At 47.4% G+C, this 16,753-nt stretch overlaps 2 protein-coding genes across 2 annotated transcripts in view; both read right to left on the reverse strand.

Moving 5' to 3' along the window:
* The window catches only part of WDR73 (WD repeat domain 73), a 12,162-nt gene extending 5,922 nt beyond the window's left edge, over positions 1 to 6,240 (reverse strand). Inside the window, exons 1-5 of the mRNA XM_007470573.1 lie at positions 6,200 to 6,240; positions 5,618 to 5,685; positions 5,221 to 5,309; positions 2,997 to 3,085; positions 2,315 to 2,379 (exon numbers count right to left, since the gene is read on the reverse strand). Of these exons, the coding sequence (XP_007470635.1) occupies positions 2,315 to 2,379; positions 2,997 to 3,085; positions 5,221 to 5,309; positions 5,618 to 5,685; positions 6,200 to 6,240 (352 nt within the window). The remainder of the gene's footprint in view (positions 1 to 2,314; positions 2,380 to 2,996; positions 3,086 to 5,220; positions 5,310 to 5,617; positions 5,686 to 6,199) is intronic.
* Positions 6,241 to 6,395: 155 nt separating this feature from the next.
* NMB (neuromedin B) lies at positions 6,396 to 9,312 on the reverse strand. The gene is made up of 3 exons (XM_007470574.1): positions 9,126 to 9,312; positions 8,325 to 8,497; positions 6,396 to 6,479 (listed from the first exon to the last, which is right to left on the reverse strand). Exons 1-3 carry the CDS (start codon positions 9,280 to 9,282, stop codon positions 6,396 to 6,398), a joined length of 414 nt encoding a protein of 137 aa, XP_007470636.1. The 5' UTR covers positions 9,283 to 9,312.
* Between the last annotated feature and the right edge of the window lie 7,441 nt (positions 9,313 to 16,753).

The raw sequence follows: 16,753 nt of genomic DNA on the forward strand, positions 1-16,753 counted from the left end.
GGAAAGAGTTTATTCTCAGACTTATGAGAATTTAATGAGATCACACATGGAAAGTGATTAGTACAGTGCCTGGAATATAATATACACTCATTAATATTACTGTTACATCTTATAGATTGTTAATTAATCCGAACAAGTATCTATTAAAATGTACAATGAAACTGGCATATCAAAGGGCCTGTGACAGCTTGTTATCTCAGCCTGCTAGGGGGGAAAAAAATAACAGAACACCCTTAGGAAGATTTGAATAGGCATTTTACCAAAGATACATGAATGGCTAATAAGCATATAAAAAGATGCTCCACATTATTAGTCATTAAGGAATTGCAAATGAAAGCCACATGATATACAATTTCACATCCATTAGGACTGCTTTAATAAAAAAGACAGATAATAACAAATGTTGGTGAGGACATGGAGAAACAGGAACCCTCATACACTGCTGGTGGGAATGTAAATGATGAAGCCATTCTGGAAAAGAGTTTGGGAGTTTCTTAAAAAATCAAACAAACAAAAAACAAAAAAAAATTAAAAAAAAATCAAACATAAGTTTACCACATGATCCAGCAATTTTATTCCTAATGTCTATCCAAGACATATGAAGACATATGTCCAGAGACTTGTACATGAATGTTCTTAGCAGCATTATTCCTAATAACCAAAAATCAGATCCATCAACTGGTGAACAAATAGACAAATGTGATACATCCATAAATGGAATACTGTTCAGTCATAAAAAGGAACAAACTGCTGATACACATTATGACATTGTATGACATGGTGGACCTCAAAAGTACTATGCTCAGTGAACGAAGCCAGATACAAGAGACCACATGTTGTATGATTCCACTGATATGAAATATCCAGTAAAGGCAAATCTAGCATAGAGACAGAAAGCAGATTAGTGGTCGCCTGGGGCAGGGTGTGGGCACGGGGGTTAATAGTAATTGCATGATGGATCTTACTGGGGTCATGAAAATATCCTAAAACTGATTATAGTTGCACAACTTGTTAAATTTACTAAAAAAAAAAAAAATCACTGTACTGTATACTAAAAATGGGTGACTTTCAATAAAATTATGAAAAAATAAACAATCATAACTACAAATAAGTATATACACACACCTAGAAGCTACAGCATAAGACAAGTGACAAGGAAGAAACAACAAAGGAAAGTCCACAGGGTCAGTGACCTCAAAAACCAAATGAGGACCAGAACCACCTTCCTGCAGCAGTGAAGCTTGGGGAGAAGTCAACAGCTGCTACCGGTTTCTGGGAAGCATCCAAGTGAGGCAGAGGACCACACAAGCCAAGGGGCAGTTCCAAGAGCAGCTGCCTTTGCCTCTGAGGCCCGCTTCCACGCTGGTCAACAATGCTCTAACCCAAGGAGGGATGGCAGGGGCTGGATCAGGGCTGCAGGCTCTGGTGCCTGCCTGACAGGGGAACTGCAAACCTCCTGCTGGAGGGGATACTATGAGAGAACTCCCCCGACTCCCAGAGGAACAGGACTAACGCTTCCTGCGCCTTTCCCAACTTTCCTGTTCCCGTTGGGCAGCAGAGCTACGTCTCTGAGTGGGAGACTGGTCAGCCCAGCCTTGTGCTCACTCACTGTTTTCCCTCCTTGAGAGCAGCATGCCTGCAGTGAGAGGTGACCTCCCTGCTGCCCTCGCTCTGCCCCTGCCTGGGGTGGGAGGGGCCCGAAGTTCACCAGGTGCTCTGCCTCTGGCTGGGCTGGTAAACTCAATTCCTGAAGCAAGCTATTGGAAGCTCCACCTGGGGCTTGTGGGCACTGCTGTGGCTGCTAATTCACCTTTGCTGCATTAAAGTAGATACTGCATTAAAAAAAATTTTTTTTGGCCACACCATGTGGCATGTGGGATCTTAGCTCCCCGAACAGGGACTGAACCTGTGCCCCCTGCAGTGGAAGCACAGAGTCTTAACCACTGGACAGCCAGGGAAGTCCCAGTAGATACTGCATTTTAATTCCCAATGGCTCTGAGTCTGTTTCTTTCTTTTTTTTTTTTTTGCGGTACGCGGGCCTCTCACTGTTGTGGCCTCTCCCGTTGCGGGGCACAGGCTCCGGACATGCAGGCTCAGCGGCCATGGCTCACGGGCCCAGTCCCTCCGCGGCATGTGGGATCTTCCCGGACCGGGGCATGAACCCGTGTCCCCTGCATCGGCAGGCGGACTCTCAACCACTGCGCCACCAGGGAAGCCCCGAGTCTGTTTCTAAACTGGCTCAGATTAGGGATTGGGGGTGTGAGAGTAACAGGCTTTCCTACAAACCCAACCCCGCCGAGTCAAAGTCACTTACCGCTGTCCTCCGCCACCTGCCACACCTGCAGGTAACAACCGGGAAGGCCACTGGTCACCAGCAACCTATTCAGGATGGATAAGAAATCTCAGCCCATACAGCGGGGAGCTCACCCCAACAGCCCTCAGCCTCTCCCTCTCCAGCCCACTCAGCATGGGATTCCTACACTCCCCGTATCAGGAGAGCTTACGCAGGGAGGGGTCATCAAGATCAGTCACCCTCATTTAACAGAGGGGGAGCAGGCTCATTCCCCTTTAGGGACAGGTCCACAGCTCACAGAGAGTTGTGGAACTGAGCCCTGGCTTGAACGTGGCATGACCCAGCAGGGAGCCTGAACACAGAAGCCTCACCCAGAGGCTCTGGCCTCTGCCAACTGAGCTATTAGCCCCAACTACCCACCACCAGCTCTCTGAGACGCTAAGAGCATCCCTTCTACTTTATATCTATTCCCTAGTGCAACGCCAGCAATCTGTGGGTTACCATAGTCAAGAGGTCTGTGAGGGACCGTAAAGCCACCGAGCACTGGTTTCTTTGTATTCCAGATCTGTGTGTGCACATGCCCTCCCATGTGCCCCTGTCCTGAGGTGGGATGGGGAGGGGTGGTGATAAAGATACAGGATACCCCTAAAGTTCCAGCCACTCCATCCTGAATGGAAGGTCTGGGTCACAGAGCTGACCATACCTGGTGTCTGGCACATACTTCAGATCAAAGACAGACCTGTCTGAAAATCCTCCATGCCGTACCTTGAAATCTCTTTCAGGGAATAAGCCCTAAAATACAAAGGGGTGGCCAATCAGATAGGGGACCGCTCTCCAAAGGAATGTTTCAGACAAGTTCTAGGTAAGGAGCCATATCCTAGCCTGGCAGGAAGCCACGGAAGCCGCTCAGGTGGCAATGATGCTTCTCTGGGCAGGGCCTCAGGGTGCTGTTATTTGCAAATGTTGGTCTCACCTCCTTACACAGATAGCTTCCTTTCTTTCCTGCACATCCAAAACCTTTCTTCTAACCTTTCACCACAGCACAAGTGTTATATTCCAAGCCTTCTTAGAGGATTCACAGAGGCTTAACAGAGAAAGGTGGAATGTATAAGCCAACTAACACAGCCCCATTCCTCCCCACACCTCGCACTGGAAGTTAGGTGGGTTCTTCCAGCAATAAAAATACAACTGCCAGGACTTCCCTGGTGGTTCAGTGGTTAAGAATCCACCTGCTAGTGGTTAAGAATCCACCTGCCAATGTAGGGGACATGGATTCGAGCCCTGGTCTGGGAAGATTGCACATGCCGCGGAGCAACTAAGCCCGTGCACCACAACTACTGAGCCTGTGCTCTAGAGCCCGCGAGCCACAACTACTGAGCCTGCGTGCCACAACTACTGAAGCCCGCGTTCTAGAGCCTGTGCTCCGCAACAAGAGAAGCCACCGCAATGAGAAGCCCACAAGCAGCAACGAAGAGTAGCCCCTGCTCACCACAACTAGAGAAAGCCCGCGCAGCACCAAAGACCCAACACAGCCAAATAAATAAATAAAATAAACTAATTAATTAAAAAAAATACAACTGCCAATTATCCAGTGCTCACTGTGTCAGCCACCCTGTTTAGTGCTTTACTTTATCACATTGAATTCTTACAACCGCCCTGTGACCTGGGCAGTATAATTATCCCTGTTCTAAAATGACACAGCCAAGACATAAGGAGCTTAAGCAACTTTTCTAAGGTCACACGGGTTACATTATACATCTGAACCCAAGTCTGTCTAACCGAAGTCCATGCTCTTAGCCACTAGACTCTACTATCTCCACGTGAGGAACCGGAGGCAGGGGAAGAGGAGGTGGCCACAAGAGAAGAGAGGGAAAGCCAGGGGTGAGGCGGGAGGTAAATCAGGTCTCTCATCAAGGCTCAATTTTGGTGAGCTCCTGACTCAGCTTGAGGGGTAGGGATGAGGAAGATCAAGAACATTAGGAAGGAAATTTACCCAAGGGCGATAAAGGCAGGGCTGATCTAGCCAATGAGCCTGAGTGATTTTATAGTAACATTAGGCAGCTATCAACTCTTCGTGACACATTCTTATCTCTTGGCTTCTGGATCACTGGCCTTTTTTGAGACTCCTACTTCAAAGGTTATTCTTTCTCAGTATTCCTTGTGGGTTCATCATCTTCCTCTACCCAATTCTTTTTTTTTTTTTTTTTTTTTTGCAGTACGTGGGCCTCTCACTGCTGTGGCCTCTCCCGTTGTGGAACACAGGCTCCGGACGCGCAGGCTCAGCGGCCATGGCTCACGGGTCCAGCCGCTCCGTGGCATGTGGGATCTTCCCAGATTGGGGCACAAACCCGTGTCCCCTGCATCGGCAGGCGGACTCTCAACTACTGCACCACCAGGGAAGCCCCTCTCTACCCATTTCTTAAATGTTCTCCCTGAGGTTCTGTCTTTAGCCAACTTCTCCTCTTATTCTTTATATACTACACATTCATCCTAGGTGATCTTAACCATTCTAAGACTTCAACCACCCTTCATACTCTAACTGCTCCCTAAATTTTTTTTTTTTTCGGCCGTGTGGCACGGCTTATGGGATCTTGGTTCCCCGACCAGGGATCGAACCCGGGCCCCCTGCAGTGGAAGTGTGGCGTCTTAACCACTGGATCACCAGGGAATTCCCCCTAAATCTATTCTTGATAAAGTATAATTGACTTCTTGCTCTAGGAGCCCTCTGTAAATCACAGGACTTTCTGTACAACTTACCTCTGTGCACATTTGCCTCCCTTTATTAGACTATAAGGGCAGGCCCAGGGCTTACAGTTTCTCTCTTTCTCGTATCCAGGACAATATTTAGTAGACAATAGGAGCTCCATAAAGATTTAATAAATGAGTAGAAGTAGACACATATACTCAGCATAAATATTTCAAGTTACCTGGTTTTCTTTTACAGAAAGTCTGAGAGGTAATATCAGATGAAGAATCTCATTTTTTTTCAGGTTTTCATAGCCAGAAACCAAGATTCCTGGAAAAAGAAGCAGAATAAGCTGTGACAAAGTGCTAGAAAGATTCTGGACCACAGCTGGGTCCAGACACTCTGCCAAATCTCCCAAAGCAAAGACAAACTCTTCTGCCATTGGTATGCAGCCTTGTACTGAGGGATGGAAGAGATCTAGATCTTCATAAGAGAAATATAATGCTGATGGGGCATGAAATTGCTACAAGTGACCAAGAGGCCCTCAAGCTCCCAGAAGAGGGGTTGGGTCCCTCTGGGCTGAGCTCCTGAGTTCCAGCTTGAGGATTGGTTCTTCAGGGCCAGGCTGGGCATATCACCTTTGTCACCAATCCATTCAAGGACTCGAGTGGCTCCCGAGAGGTCGAATGCATGGAAATCCTGGTACCTGCATGACAGGGACACAACATCACATGATGCATGGCACTTTACAGCTGTTAAAGAACCTGAGATGTTAGCATGGTTCGGCAGTTGGGGGCCCAGGCTCTGGAATCAGGCAGAACTGGGATCAAGCCTTGTTACACATTTCATCCCCGGTGTGACTGGACGCAGGCCAGTCACAGTTTCCCTGAGTCTCGTCCTCATCTGTAAAATGGAACTCCTAGAGTACTCAAGACTTCCCAAGGTTGATGTGAGGAATCGAGATAATCTTTGTTTAAGGTTTAACTCAGAGCCTGGCGCAAAATAAACAGTCACTTATGTTATTATTATCCTCCACAAGCACTGCCCCTACTAGTACTTCACACAATTTGCGCACACAGGAAGGTGCCATTTCCCAGCTGCGGGAGCCGAGGCCCAGGCGGAGTCCTCCGTACAGGTTCCCTGCGCGCTCCATGCCACGCCCGTCCGCCCCCAAGCCAGCTCCAGCCCCGGATTCCACGTCCCAAGCCCACACGATTTACAAGCGCAAGGATTCCACCAGCCAGTCCTCCGAGGGCTCCATGGCAACTGTCGCTTCCGGTACCCCACTTCCGCCTCTGAACCTTCCTGGGCAAGCGCGGCCCTCTCGCGAGGAGTGGGGCGCGGCCTAGTCTGACCGGGGGGTGGGGCCTTAGAGGTGCCCTAGCGCCGCCGCGGACCAGCAGTACCCTTAGCTAGCTAGGTCCGGGATTCTCCGGATAAGCACTCCTGGAAACAAGACGCAAATTCAGGGATTCCCGGGATGTCAGTTCCGGGCGGGGCCTGAGGGACCAAATACACGCTCGTTTTATGACCGGGTATTTGCAGATCAGAGGAAAAGGCCAGATAAAATACAGGACGCCCGGTTAAATTCCAATTTTAGGTAAACAACGAATAATTTTTTTCGTTTAAGTATGTCCGTGCAATATTTAGGATATCTTATACGATAAGATAGGGGCATCCTGCCATTCCTAAGTGCTAGGCATCCACAGAGGTAGGCAGGGGCAGGCCCCCCAGTGCCTTTCTCCCTGAAGGGCCTGGGAGGGGTCAGGGTGGTGGTTTTCTCAGAGTAACAGCCTCAACCTCACAGAGTGGTCATGACAGTCAAAGGAGATCATAGAAGTAAAGTCCAAGCACCATGCCTGGCCCTGGGCCGGACAGTGTTTTTACTCCCCCACCTCCAGCTCTGCCCAAGACCTCACTTCTGAAGTCCCACCCCGCAAGGCTAAGTACTGCTTCCTCTGAGATTCTCTAGTTGGTCTTCATGTTTCAGGCCTTCGAGACCGGTGGCCCCGGAGGGGACATTGTCTGCCTTCAGACTTAGCCAGCCCGAGCACCTGGCCCTTACATCTGAGGTCTCCAGAGGCTGGTGGTTCATTTTTTTTTTTTTGCCCACACTGCGCGGCATGTGGGATCTTAGTTCCCCATGGGGCTGGGGATGAACCTTTTGTAGGGAATGCCCCTCCCTTCTTTCAAGATGTACATATTATACGCTAGGGCTAGGCACGATGGGGCACACAAAGTTAAGTCAGCCACTGGTGCTGCCAGGAAGCTCACAGACTGGCAACAGCTCCTGTTTACTAAGTGCTTTCTATGCATTAGGCATCATGCTCAGCATGTGACACAAATGGTCTCATTTAAGAGGAGAGGGGCACTACTGTTCCCATTTTATGGATGAGGAAGATGAGGCTTGGAGAGGTTAAATGACATTTCTAAGGTCACACAGCTACTAAGTAGCTAGCTTATGAGCCCAGCATGCTGTCACCAGAGCCCCCATTCTACCACATTACAATGCCTTCTTCACATAGCAACGAAGTACCAGGGAAGGTGGTGTGGGATGGCGACAGTGCCAGGGACAGAGAATGGAGGAGTTGCCCCTCTGCCAGGCTGGAGATGAAAGCTGGCTTGGCTTCAACTCTGGAGCCTTGAACTGTCAGTGGTTTACAACCCAGGGTGATTTTGGCTCCCTCCCCTGTCCCCTCCCCAGAGGACCTCTGGCAATGTCTGGAGGCATTTTTGGTTGTCCTAACAGTATCTATCCATACTCTAGTGGATAGAGACGAGGGACACAGCTAAGCGTCCTACAATGCACAGGACAACTCCCACAACAGAGAACTGTCCAGCCCAGAATATCAAGTGCTGGCGTTGAGAAACTCTGCCACTGGTCACTGAGGCAGATGAGAGCCTGGGAAGAGCACTGGTCAAGGTGAACAAGGTCTAGACTCTGTCTTAGCTGCTAACTAAGTCTTTTCATCCCTTCTCTGAGCCTCAGGGTCCCAGCAGGCACATACAGGGCACAGCAAAGGTGGACAGCTGGGGTGGGGCAAGTCTGTGTAGACTGGGGTGGAGGTAGGGGAAGGTCCTGCTGGATAATCCCAGGCTGTGACTTTAGACTGGGCAATGGGTGAGGGGAACGTCTTCCCCCACTTTTTGTTCCATGGGGTTTGCTGGGAAGGTCAGCTTTCTTTCTTCAGAATCCTCTCCGTTTGAGCTCTAGATCACAGGGAGAGCCTAGAATCGCTGACTTTCTTGGGTGGGCCTATCACACCCTGGCTGGGCACTCACACCGTAAGCCCAATGCTGGATCCAGGGGCAGCCCTGGCTGAGCCTCTCCCGGGCCTGGCTCACCTGGGTGTGAGGTGCTGGGCCGCTGAGGCTCATGCCCAGAGCTTTCTTTTGCAGGAGGATCCTGAGCAGATCATGACTCAGCTGCAGTTTCTGGTCCCTCAGGGAGATGTGGGGAGCTGTCCCCAATAGGGATGGGCTGGGGGGCTCCAGACTCTTCTTGCCCGTGAAGTGACCTAGAAAGGAGGTGCCGAGGCACAAGGGAGTCAGGGAGCAAGGATCCTATCCCCGTGGGAAAGCTCCCCATCTCTCCCACTTTTCAGTTCTCATGGCAGGAAGATACACAACCTTCCTCCTCCTCGTCACCAGGAGCTACAAAGACCGCGGGTGGTGGCAAAGCCTGTACCTCAGCTTTTCCTGAGCAGGTAGATGGGGTGGAGGGGACGGCACAGCTGGAAGGAGGGTGGGATGCCCCAGGGCCAGGAAGAAACTCTGCCAGTTGTGCTGTCTGCTTAGAAGAGGGACAAGGAACGGCAGAGAAGGAAGTGGAGAACAAGAGGAGTCTGGAAGGTGGAGGTGCAGAGAGAAGACACACCAGAGGTTAGAAGATTCAGTAGAGTCTTGTCTAAGAGAAGGGGCACGGGCTGGCAGGTAGATTTAGGATCCAGCCCCAGCTCTGCTTTAAACTGGCTAGGTGAGTGATTTAACCGTCATTGGGTCTGGGTCTCAAGTTCCCCATCTGTTAGATGAGTTCCAGGGTCCCCTCTAGCCTGGACACTAGTGTCCATGGCTGAGGAGAGGCCAGAGAAGGAAAATGGGGTCAGAGCAGGGTGGGGGGCGCTTGCCCGTACCGCGAAGACTTACCGGTGGCCCAGAGATTGCCCCGCGGGTGCACTCGGATCTTGCTGGCCCGGCTGCGGGGCTCCGGGAGATCCCAGCTAAACGGGGCGGCGCCGGCAGCGAGCAGAGCGAAGAGCAGAAGGCCTCCGAGCAGTCGAGCGCCCCGCGCCCGCAGGGTCATGGCTGGGTGCCGGCCGCACCTCAGTTCAGGTGCACTTACCCACGGCTCAGGTACCTGACGCGCGCCTTCCCTCCTTTTAAACCCGCGCCCCTGGGGGCGGAGCCTGCCCCGAAGAGCCCGCCCCGGCGCGCTCGCTGTCGCTCCTGCCCCGCCCTCCTCCGACCCTCCTGTCCTCGCCAGCCCTTGGGCGGGGGTCTTGGTCAGGGGCCCCCTCCACAGTCCGCAGGGCCGCATTCCTAACCCCACGTGGGCACCGCTTCCTCAGGGCGTTCGGGCCCAAGCCCACCACCTCCAAGCTGGGGACCTGGGCAAAGCCGGCTCCCCTGGCCCTCCCTCACCGCTCCCAAGGGCTTTCGGCCAACGAGCGGTTCCTTCACCTCTGTGCCTCTTTCTAAGGGTAGAAAAGGGGGCGAAGACGCCTCCTGTGTAACACAGGCGTTACAGTGCCCAGCATAGTGCCAGGCACCAGAGGAGCTCCATAAAATGTCAGTCGGCCCTTCCCTCCTGGGGAATCTGACCGGGTTCACCGGCTCTCTGCCTTCTCACAGCCGGCACTCACCAGGTGCTGTGGAAATCACAGCAGGTGCTCAGGGTAGGAGTGCAGAACGATGGATGGCCGAGCCCTCCCCTCCCCCACCCTCCCCCCACAAATGGGCGCCCAGCTTGGGAGAGACTGGCTTATCAGTTGGCCAGGAGGCAGATCTTTGGGTCAGGGGAGTGAAAAGAGCACCAAGAGTCCATATACAAGCTGTGTGACCTCACTGACCCTCACCTTCTTCAATTGTAAAATGGCAATAACCACACTGCCCTATTTTTAATAGTTTTACATTTTTTAGCCCAATTATTTTGTGGCAGGAAGCAACAAGATAATTTGTTATTTTGGACTCCCTCTCAAAGTCTCCTCCAAAGGAGCTGTCCAGACTTGTCTTGGAAAGAAATTTTGGGTCAGTGGCAGCACTTAATGAATAGAAGACACTGTGCTCCAGAATAATACATTTATTTTTGCTTAAATGTTTACTAAACACCAATGTTCAGAGCACTATGCCAGGCGCAGGAGGGCAGGGACACAAAAGATAGTGCCCTGCTCCCACAGGAGTTTACCATCTCATTAGAGAGACAGAGTACAAAAGGAGTGAATGATGGAGGAGCAGGGTACTGACCAACCCCTGGGCCCTGGACTCTTCTCAGAAACACTGCACAGTGTGGCTGTGACCGAACCTACTCCCCAGTCTGGCTCAAAAACAGTACTTGCTGTTATTACTCTTGCCATATCTAGCTCAGCAAGGCCTGCTAGCTCTGTGGATCACCATCTTAAAAGGGGAAGCGTGTATGAGAAGCTGGTTGTCATGCTGAGCTCCCAGAAAGCACGACACACAGGACAAGGACATTCCATTTCTGGCTTTTTTCCCAATCTCCTTCTCATCTCCCACCCTGGCATTTACACCTCTCTGTACTCTTGTCACTGCTTAGCCATGGTGTGCAGATATGGCTCTTATCACCTTCCCATAATAATCATTCCCTTTTCAACCCCCTCCCTCTCCTCTGCATCAATCACAGCACCCATCCTATCTTCTCTGGTCCGCGGTCATAGAAATTAGGAGGTGGTACTGAGTGCTGCCTCACTTAAATGCTTGAAGGAATCTTATTTGGTAGGTTTATCTCTCCTCATTTTATAGCTGGAAGCTGGCTTAGAGGTTGAGTCACTTGCCCAGACGTCACACTGGAATCAGACTTCGGGTCTGTTCAGATCACTGTGTCAGGCCCCAGAGTCATCAGGGACAGATGCTGCTTTCCCTAAACCACACCCACTCCCGTTTTACCTTCCCATTTAAATATCAAGTTGGTTTAGATTTCCCAAGGGGGAGAGGGAGCAGGCACTGACTGAGTTTCATCTCTCTTCTGCAGGTGACCCTGGGACCTTGGTTCTGCTCTGACAGGTTCATTTATACTTAAGCAAGCCTCCTCTGACATAGCCTGCACTCGCAGCTCCAACCACAGCTGTGAAAATGACCCCAGATGCCCCTAGGATCATTTTATCTGTCAGCCTAGCAGAGGAAAAAAGGGGCCTCCGAGGACCCTGGGGAAAGAAGCAGGGCAGCAGCTCCACAGCCAACTATCAAACACTGTCCCAGGAATGTGAAGCATCAGGCAATGCAGAGAGGCGGGCTTGCCCAAGACAGCACTTCCAAGTCGGATCCCTCATGGAGTGCTGGGCTGAGTTTAGAATGAGGATCTCAACTGCAGACTGCCTGTTCCCCAAGTCCTCTCTCCCACCGGGAAGAATGACAGTGAATCACATGCACGTGCATGGAGAAGCTCTTCAGAGCTCACTCTTTTTAATAAATAAATAAATAAATAAATAAATAAATAAATAAATAAATAAATAAATAAATAAATAAATTTATTGGTTGCGTTAGGTCTTCGTTGCTGTGCACAGGCTTTCTCTAGTTGCGGTGAGCGGGGGCTACTCTTCGTTGCGGTGCGCGGGCTTCTCATTGCTGTGGCTTCTTTGTTGCGAAGCACAGGCTCTAGGCACGCAGGCTCAGTAGTTGTAGCTCGCGGGTTTAGTTGCTCCACGGCATGTAGGATCTTCCTGGACCAGGGCTCGAACCCGTGTCCCCTGCATTGGCAGGCAGATTCTCAACCACTGCGCCACCAGGGAATTCCCCAGAGCTCACTCTTGGCCCTCTGAGGTTTCTACAACATCCAAGGACATTCACAGACGATGTAGAGAAGATTCAAAGGACAACCCAAAAGATGACTAAGGGGTGAAAGATACACGGCAAATCCTCTTACAACCAACACCAACAAAACATTTAAACTGCACCATGTTTTTAATTAAAAATTGCTCGAAATAAAGGACATATATATTACTGTTTGCTATATTTCATTAAATTGGAATCAATTACAAATAATGTCTTTTCACAGCTGAATCTTTTTTGATATTGTTTTCCAAAAGCACTTACATGCATGCTCCTTTGATCACCAACACTATTTTGATGTAGTAAAGACTAGTATTATGCCCATTTAATAGAGGAGTTAACTCAAGTAAAAGCAAGTTAGCTGCAGACAAACTAAACAAATGGAGAAAACCAGAGTGTAGACATCAAACACATGAAAGGTACAGAGGACAAAAGAGAAAACAAAAAGCAGAAATTTAAATTAGACATAAATGAGCCTAGAGAAAAAGGATGACAAACCTATTAGAGCTGCTCAGAATAGGATGGTGTAAAATCACTCTTCTGGCAAACCTCTGAGCACAGATCCCATCTGCATGGGTTGTGGAGAGAAAGAGAAATATCGTGGGGTACCTCAGGTCCTGCTCTTTAGTTTCAGAAAGGGGAAGGGGCTGTAGAATCAGGAGAAGAGTGTAATCTTTAAGAGAGGAAGAAAAGAATCAGGGATATTTGATGCAAAGTCAGAGGGAACACATAGGAACTAGCTAGAATATCAGAACATTAACCATTGATAAGGAACTATTTCAGAAACTTAAATTGCCAAAATACAAAAAAAACTTTTAAGGCAATATTCAAAAGAAAAGAGAAGATACATCTAATGAGAAAGTGATGATGATGCCAACAGTGGCTAAGCTAAGTAGCTGCTGCTCAGCTAAATGGCACAGACGCTTAGGGAAGTTATGAAAACCTAACCAAGTGAGAAGCTCCAGGCCCAGCATTCATAAGATTATTTGGGTTTAACAGGTACTTCAGGGGACATTTCAGTAACTGAAAGAAATAATCTTTAAACTCCAAAGAGGTTTAAATGCTTGGAAATCTGCCTGAGAATCTCCCTATTTCTAGGAGATTTACTAATCTAAGCAAATCGATGAAAGAACCACCTAGGGCTTCTAAAGAAGAATACCCAAGGGCCTTGCAATTGTGGGGTTTATTCCAAATAAAAGAGTCTCATTAGATTTTATAAAGGTAGAAGAACTGGGTATGACACCCAGCATTGTGAGGTGATAAAAGCAAGACTTCTGGCTCTGCCATCCATGGACCAGAAGATCCTGGGCAAATCTCTTAACTTCAAGTTTCTCTCTTTTGTAAAATGGAGTTATTCTGAGGACTAAAGGAGAAAAAAATCTGTTATAAATTCAAAAGCATTTAGCAGAGCACTGGAAAATTCTAAGTACTCAGTATTATTAGCTGGATCCTAGGAAAAGCAAAGCCTGCTTTAAATCTGAAGCCCATTACAGGGAAAAAAGATTCCCTGGATAGCAGCTAAGACCGTGGTGCTGACACAACAGTCAACAAAATGCCTTGGCAAAATGCCTATTACATTGTGACTCATTTGATAAACTAAAATGCTGGCGTATCTACCTCAGCTATTTACCAATTCCAAGAAACGTGTTCTATACAGCATTCTCTTTTCTTGCTTAAATAAGTTGTCAGGCTGACAACTCTGATCAAAGCTTCATGCTATAGCTGATTTACTTCCTTGCCTGATCTAAGTCCTGAGTACAAATTACTAGACTCCTTGAATTAAAGCTGGGATCCAGCTTAGCAATCTAAATAAACCGGCCAATTAAAGTAAGGGTTCTACAGAAATGATTCTTGATGGAGAGTAGGTGGCATTCCAGAAACTCCTAAGATTAGTAGAACAAGGATCTAAAATTTGAAAGTCATATTGAATATAACTGTATATGAGAGATGAGTAACTAACGTTTTTATAATGCAAACTTAAGAAAAAGCAAGATAAAATATTCTTGGCTGCTAAGGATAAGAGGTTGGATATAACAGACCTGAGAGGAGGTTTACCAGAATGGAGAAGAGGTATGAAATTTTGTTTCTTATAAAAGACCATGTGTTTTTAAAGATTAAGGAACACTGTTCTACAGGAAAACTAACTGAAGGTTCCTGGCTGATTAGATGGGTAGCTGATCTTTTGTGAGGTGGCTTTCTGCAGAAGTAGCCAAACTATACCTATACTAAAGGAACATTCTCTGAAACAGCTCTATGAAAGCCATTAGGCTAGCTAATTAATATAGAGATTATTGCATAACATTACACAGTGTCCTTGCAGTGAGGTCCCAGAAGAGAAATTTCTTGATCTTCGGGTATCATTACAAGTTTTAAAAAATTTCCATTTTATACCCATTCCATGAAGCATAGACATTAGCCCCTAGGAGTTGAGAACTGATGCTAGGGATCTCCTCCAGCAGACAACAGAATCTTTTGATATGTCTTGCAGGTACTTAATATAACCTTTGATTTTATCCTTTTCTCCTCCCATGCTTATTTCAACACCAGATTCTTCAGTTGTTTCATGTTTTATCACATAGTACTGGATGTATCTTTATGAGCCACTCCAAATCCTTTTTGGAACAAAGCAGCATATAAATAAATCTAAAATGTATAAAAGCACTGTGATAGGGACTAAGGGATATACAAGGATGAACTAGAGGCTGGCCCTGTCTTAATGCCTTCAAGGAGCTAGTTGCGGAGCAGGACACAAACAAACCACTCTGAGGGCGATGAACAAAGTACTGAGTAGGCAGCACCGAGAAGGAGGCACTATATACTTGAGATCTTGCTTGAGAATTAAAAAAAAAACCCTCTTTGAGCTCCCTGTGAATCTCTAACGTTGCACTTATGATCCTATGTGGAAAGATTTGTTTACACGTTGCCCCTATTAAGGCACTGAGTTCCTGGCAGAGGAGGGACCCTGCCTTACTCATCTTTGTATCCCCAGGGCCTGACCCAAAATCTGGCAGAGCAGATGCTCAATAAATGTCTCCTGAATGAGAAAGCTTTTAGCGAGTAGAGAAGTGAGCAGGCACTCCAGGCAGGGAGACCTAGCGTAAGCAAAGACTGGGTGTCTGTATAGTGAGACCAATATCAAGGGTATGAGAACCTGGGGTCTGCTGGGAGCTGAGGTTGGAAAATTCCTGAGGGCCTAGAATGCTACATAACTTGGAAGACAATGTCCTCACTATTTTTTGATAACCCCTGCATATTCTAGTTCCTAACACCTCTTGGTTACACAGAATTATTTCTACATCCAGACTCACCATAATTACCTGTGAAGAGTCATATTTGTTTATTTCTGAAACTTCTCTGGTATTACTTACGGTTATAGTAAGGGAGAATAGTGACAAAGATATACCTGGCCAGAAAACAGCTTGAGTAGGCCATCCTGACTAAGGAGCATCTTGAGGAAGGAGGACAATCCAGTTAGTCAGCTAGAATTTCTGAAGCACAACAGAGTGATAAATTTCTGAAGCACAACAAAGTGATAACAAAGGTACCCTCAGAACCTGGGGTAGCTCCCACATCTGAGGAGTTATTAGGACTTGGTAACACCCTTATGCAAATGACTAAGAAATGCACTCAGGGATAACAGAGCCTTTATTCCAAGCCTAGGCTCTTTGAGAAGCCTGTCACTCCCTAAGAAAAGCGACAAATGCCAATATTTTTCCCATTGAGAAAGAGAACACGAGAAGAGACCAAGGACACACACACAAAAGAAGAAAACAGGGTTAACATCAAAAATTCTAGAAAGGCAACATGCTGTTTTAGATGGAACCATAGGGAGATAAAGTTTTTAGATTTAAATTTGGCCAAGACCAAGATAAGGTACTTACTCAATAACAGGCAAATACAAATCACTTTAATGATTCATACGCTCTGCTCCAGAATAACAGCACAACAATAATGCTACCCTTAGTTACTGCCTCTGGTTCCAATGCATGATTATACTGAACATTTAGTATATGCTGCTAGATGCTACTGGGAAAAGAGAGTACGGTGTCTATAAAACGGGGCTCCTGCACTGGAGGAACTTACAATCTGATGAGGAAACTTGAGTCCAGATCCACAAACTTAACACAAAATAGCATAAGTCTGCAAATGCTGAGTGACAGACAAAGAACAATTACTTTGTGAAGAAAGTGAGACCCAGACAAGCAGAAATGAGAGTGTAAGATAATATAAGGGAAAACACAGTGGTATAGCAAAGGCTGCTTCATGTTAGCTGAATTCAAAGTTTGAACTTCAAACGTAGGTAATATGTAGGGTAAATACAAAATTTATGGTCCAAAAAGAGATACTTTTTAAAGGTGAAAGGAGTAGTAAAATGAACTAACAGGTGGAAATGATCTAAAATAGGTACAGACTGCCATGTTACAGGAAAACTGGGACATAAAGACACACAAGCAACAGGGAGCCCCTGAGTATGTTTCTGGATTCGGAGGATGGCAATGAGAATGGAATGACAGGGGTAGATGTTGGCTTTTAAGTGACTAAATATGGTAAGAAAATGAAAAAATCTAGGTGAATACTCCTTCAAAGGAAAGTGGAAATTTGGAGGGGAAGCTTGCAGGAACTGCTAAGAGCTTAAGTTTAAAGATAGGACAATCAACTGGAAGTGTCCAGTGGGAACAGAGAGAATATAACTGAGGACAGGCACTTGGAGATAAGCTGTAGAGACTAATGAGAGTGGATGACTAACAGCCAACAGAGAATCCCATTAT

Source organism: Lipotes vexillifer, unplaced genomic scaffold (assembly GCF_000442215.2).
Source record: "Lipotes vexillifer unplaced genomic scaffold, Lipotes_vexillifer_v1.1 scaffold412, whole genome shotgun sequence".
NCBI classification, from domain to species: Eukaryota; Metazoa; Chordata; class Mammalia; order Artiodactyla; family Lipotidae; genus Lipotes; species Lipotes vexillifer.

Coding starts and splice junctions, on each gene's coding strand:
- NMB (XM_007470574.1), bottom strand. CDS start 9,282: ATGACCCTGCGGGCGCGGGGCGCTCGACTGCTCGGAGGCCTTCTGCTC. Junction 8,498..9,125: donor GGGCAATCTCTGGGCCACCG/GTAAGTCTTCGC, acceptor CCTCCTTTCTAG/GTCACTTCACGGGCAAGAAG. Junction 6,480..8,324: donor GCCCAGCACCTCACACCCAG/GTGAGCCAGGCC, acceptor TTGGTCCCTCAG/GCCCCGCCCGGAACTGACAT.